This window comes from Lactuca sativa, chromosome 6 (assembly GCF_002870075.4).
Source record: "Lactuca sativa cultivar Salinas chromosome 6, Lsat_Salinas_v11, whole genome shotgun sequence".
Lineage (NCBI taxonomy): Eukaryota > Viridiplantae > Streptophyta > Magnoliopsida > Asterales > Asteraceae > Lactuca > Lactuca sativa.
The window spans coordinates 29,762,071-29,767,173 of NC_056628.2; the positions used below are offsets into that span (position 1 = coordinate 29,762,071).

At 30.1% G+C, this 5,103-nt stretch overlaps 1 protein-coding gene across 1 annotated transcript; it reads left to right on the forward strand.

Moving 5' to 3' along the window:
• Positions 1–2,479: 2,479 nt before the first annotated feature.
• LOC111883183 (probable polygalacturonase At3g15720) lies at positions 2,480–4,621 on the forward strand. Its single transcript, XM_042896053.1, has 10 exons — positions 2,480–2,487; positions 2,582–2,750; positions 2,854–2,991; positions 3,078–3,230; positions 3,332–3,361; positions 3,443–3,650; positions 3,729–3,810; positions 3,890–3,998; positions 4,093–4,215; positions 4,320–4,621. The coding sequence occupies exons 1-10, from the start codon at positions 2,480–2,482 to the stop codon at positions 4,536–4,538; spliced, it is 1,239 nt and encodes a 412-aa protein (XP_042751987.1). The 3' UTR covers positions 4,539–4,621.
• The last annotated feature ends 482 nt before the right edge of the window (positions 4,622–5,103 follow it).

The window sequence follows — 5,103 nt, forward strand, 5'->3', positions numbered from 1 at the left end:
TGATTCAAGATTGTTGTACTTCTTCAAGAAGTTCATTTAATCAAAATATATATTCTGTTAGAAATGTGTATCCTGCCATTCTTATAAAATATCATTCTAACAGAATGTCATTTGAATAAAATTGAGTATTATTGAAAACTACGTTAGAACTAAAATTTAGTTAATTAACAAAATCAGAATTTTTAAATGAAGAGAATTAGTTATCCCAAAAATTCAGAATTTTCCTTTCTTTTAATTTTATCTCAATTGACTAAAATACCCTTATAGTGAAATTAGATGATGTTTTTCTATTATCTTTAATTCAATAATATGTATTAATCACTTTCTTAAATTAACTAAAATGATTGGTCCACAATCAATCTTACATCTATACAATAGATAGTTAGAATACAATATCCTAAGTCTCTCTCTCTCTCTCTCTCTATATATATATATATATATATATATATATATATATATATATATATATATATATATATATATATATATATATAATAGGAATGTAATTAAAGATAATCCTATAAAGTAGGTTTGACTTAATTTATTTGTGATTTATAGGTTAGTTTAAGTCTATGTTTGGTGGACTAGTCAAAAAGCTATTTGACAGTTAAAAACTAACATAGAGCTATAAAAACATCTAATAGCTTCAAAACTAGCTCCTATCAAGTAGAAATAATATTTGGTAAAACTAGCTGAAATATATGTAAAATGACAAAAAAAAATATAAAAAATGATTTTTTTTAATATAAAAGGTATATTTAGTACAATCCAAAAAATTTAAGAAACTAATTGAAACACTAATATGAGTAGATTTTTAAAATGGCAGATTATAAACTATATTTTAGATTGTAAAAATAATAATTTTAAAAAAGTTAGCTTTTAAGCTAATCATGACATATCAAAATCGCCAAAATAGAATGTTTTGAAATTAGCAACATTACAATAAATATTTAAAACATAGTAATAATGATATAATAATATTGCTTATGATAAATTTTAATAAAAAGTTATAATAAAATAGAAATAACAATACGGAGTTTAAGTTAACAAATAAATTATTATTATTATTATTATTACAATAATAATAATTATTATATAATAATTTATTTATTTTGCAAAGTCTTTATGAGAGATATGAATAAATCAAATTAAAATAACAATAGTGAATAAGGAAATAGGTATTGATATTTTTTAACTACTAATTAATAGAAATTTCAAAGAATTTAGTAATATCTAATAAGAACAAAAAAAAACCTTAAGAACTTCAACCTAAATTTTTTATTGCAAATAATAGATAATAGATAATAAAGAATAAAAATATCAACGTTGCACTTATTAATGAGTGTTGCACTTATTAATGAGTTATTATAAGATAAATCCAAAAAAGTTTTGAACGTCGACCCAGAATAGAAACATTTTCATTTTTTGGACTAATATATAGATAATAATTTGAGAGAAAAAAATGCGCGGCATTCTACTTCATGAGTGAAAAGCTAAATGACATGTGAATCGCATTTAAAAAGTTGTATGATAAATGTCAAACATTATTAAAATTAATGTTGGGCATGTTCCGTAAATCTAGCCGGTAGTGCATAAGATTTGATTTTGAAGTGTTTTATTTAGGCTAAAAGCTAAACGTTTATGTTGCCGAATTTACGACTTTTTTTCTTAAAAACTAGAAATCAAAATCAATGTTTTAAAAACCGGTTTGAACCGGTCAGTCGAACCCGTTGGACCGGAAAGCGGAGAAGGGAGCGGTTCAACTATCACCAGTTTTATATATCTATTTCTGAACCGGATCGAACCGGCTGGTTTTTACAAAAATTCGGTTGAACCGGTTCAATTAAACTAGTTGAACCGGTTACATTGAATAAAACCACACTGAATTGAAACCTTCTACATAATATACTTTCATAGTTTTTTTCACATTTATTAAAATTTTTCTAAATAAAAACACATGATAAATGTTATAAAGTTTTTTGATGCGTTTATATTCATCTAGGATTTTATTTTTCTTTTTAATGCACGTGGGTTGATATAAAACTTATGGTTATGTGTTATTTTATTGTATTTAGATTGATCTTAAACTTGTTTTCATATGTATTTTAGTATTCGAACTTGTGGACATCGAATTCTTGATTTGTGTATGTATATATGTTTGTATAGAAAATCACGAAAAAATATGAAAATTATAGAAACCGGTTTACTCAGCGGCCGAACTGATTAAACCAGTTGAACCAGGTCACCATATCGTTTCAACTAAAAAACTAGTTTTTAAAACATTGGTCAAAAGCTCTCTAACATTGCGAGTCGAACACACCTTTATCTGAAGTCAGGTATTACATTTATTTAGTTGAAACAAGAAATTAAAGCTACATAAATAAAAGTCAAATGATGAATTTATTTTGAAATAAATAATCTAAATATTTATGAGCATTAATGGAACCTCATATACTCTGGTAGTATATAATTAAATCAAATGGAAGGGTGAAATAGAAATGTAATCAATACATAAGAGCATGGTAAGATACCCAAATGAGCACACATAGATTACTGTCCATATACGCTTCCAATATGCTAGATTCAGTAAACTGATCACAGTACTTGTTCTCTACCTCTTGCAGGGTTTTTTCATGATATTATTTTTTAGCTTTTCTCATATTCTGTTCAGCCCAAAAACTGCAAGTGCAACCACTTTCAATGTTATGTCTTATGGTGCAAAAGGAGATGGGAATACAGATGACTCCAAGGTACATACATCATATCTACAAGTTTAAATCAAAAGAGAATGTGGTTCCATGTTAAAGAATCACTAACCAGTTAGTTGTTTTTCGAATTATGATTATGTTGCAGGCATTTATTCGAGCATGGGAAGGTTTATGTGGAGATAAGTCGCCAGATCCCACCTTGATCATTCCATCAGGGAAGACATTTTTAATAAAACCGGTGGCATTCAATGGTCCATGCAAATCCCCCAGGGTATATATTAAGGTAAAGAAGACTCATAAACTCATTATCATGTTAATTTACCAAGTAGTATATGATTGATATTTTAATATATATCTTTTGATGTGTAGCTTTTGGGCAAAATCACTGCACCGAAGACTCTCAAAAGATGGACGGGTTGTGTGGGGAAAGACTTTTGGATCAGTTTCTCATGGGTGCATGGACTCACTATCGATGGACCTGGGCAAATTAATGGCCAAGGATCCATCTGGTGGGGAAAGAAGGTTATATATATATGAGTTTCTTTGTAGAACTTGATTTTTATATGAACGCTTTGAATTATTGGGGAACAAAAAAGCTTTGGACTCATCATAAATTTTTGCAGGTGAAAACAGAAACTTGTAATCACCCATCGGTAAGATGTATAACTTTTACATAAATGACTACAATGCATGTAAATTATGCAAAAGCTAACATCTGAAAGTGAATCTTTTAGGCTTTACATTTTAATAAATGTGATGGCCTAAGGATAAGAGGAACAACGCATATTAACAGCCCGATGATGCATATCAGCATCTATGATTGTAAAGGTGTAGATGTTGGACATCTTCGAATTCTTGCACCTGGAGACAGCCCCAATACTGATGGAATCGACATCAGTGCCTCATCTCATGTTAATATCCATGATTCTACTATTCAAACTGGTATCAATGCGATAAGTCTTCATTCATAGCAATTTCTTCTATGATGGAGTCATTAAATATACTTAAAATTTCAAATAGGTGATGATTGTGTGGCCATTAATGGTGGAACTTATGACATCAATGTAACCAGGGTGTTCTGTGGACCTGGCCATGGCATAAGGTATTGGATCATGAGCTTCAAATCTCGATCATAACTTTTACACAAATTTGTCTTCACTAAATGGACTAGTTTTTTGCAGTATTGGAAGCCTTGGGGAAAACCGTGGATATGACACAGCCGAACAAATACATGTAAGAAACTGTAACATCACTGGAACAACAAATGGATTACGGATCAAGACAGTACCGGTAAATTTACATATATCTAACACGAAGATAAAGTTTGGAAATTTCCTATCGTTATGAAAGATCACCTAATTTGTGTCCATTTCTTATATTGAAGTATGGAAGGGGGTATGCTAGGCGGATTCTATTTCAGGATATTCATCTTGTTAATGTTGAAAATCCTATCATAATTGATCAACATTACTGCACTAATTATGAACATGCGTTTTGCCCCGCACCCGTAAGTATTTTACTCCAAATCAACAATCCCGTCGTTCTTTCTTGTAAAAGATGTATTTTAGTATCTCAAACCTTAATATACATCTTTTTCTTTGATCCGATCAGCCAGATGCACTAGCTGTAAAAGTGAGCGATGTGACATATACAAATATACATGGGTTTTCAGCGACAAAGCAAGCAATTACTTTCAATTGCAGTGGGAAGTTTAAATGTACAGGAATCCGAACAAACAACGTAAGAATCACTGGAGATGGCGATTTTGCTTACTGCGAAAATGCTGAAGGAAGATTTGTAGCTACCACTCCAAGTGTTAGCTGCATGTAAATTTAAAATCCCCATGCCCTGATTGATCAATTCAACTGAGAGTGCAGATTATGATACATATTCTATGAGTGTTCTATTTTATATTAAATGATAAAAGGGGGAAATTAAATGTATACTCAACATAGAAGATCAAATGTACATATAGGATGCATGAGGAGTCTCTCACTTTGCCCCGTCAAGAGGCAGTGTCTCTTATGGGGTTGAAGAGGCACAACCCCGACTATGGTCCAAGTCCCCAGTTAACATACCTAATAGGAAACAAAGTAAAATAAACAATTTGTGTTCTGACAGGAAAAACATTTTACAACAACTAATTCCAAAATTTCTTTTTTAAAATATAAATAAACCATTTCAAAATCATCTTTCCAAAAGTACATGAAATCCATTTGGTTAAAAGTCATAAAACATAACATCAAAGTAGAGTCATATTATATACCAACAGGAGTCTCAAAACAAAATCATAACACCGACGCAGTGTATAGTCACACCTTCCTTTTCTCACCAGAACAATCTGAAAAACATTTAACTTTAAAAGGTAAACACAAAGCCTAGTAAGTTATCCAAT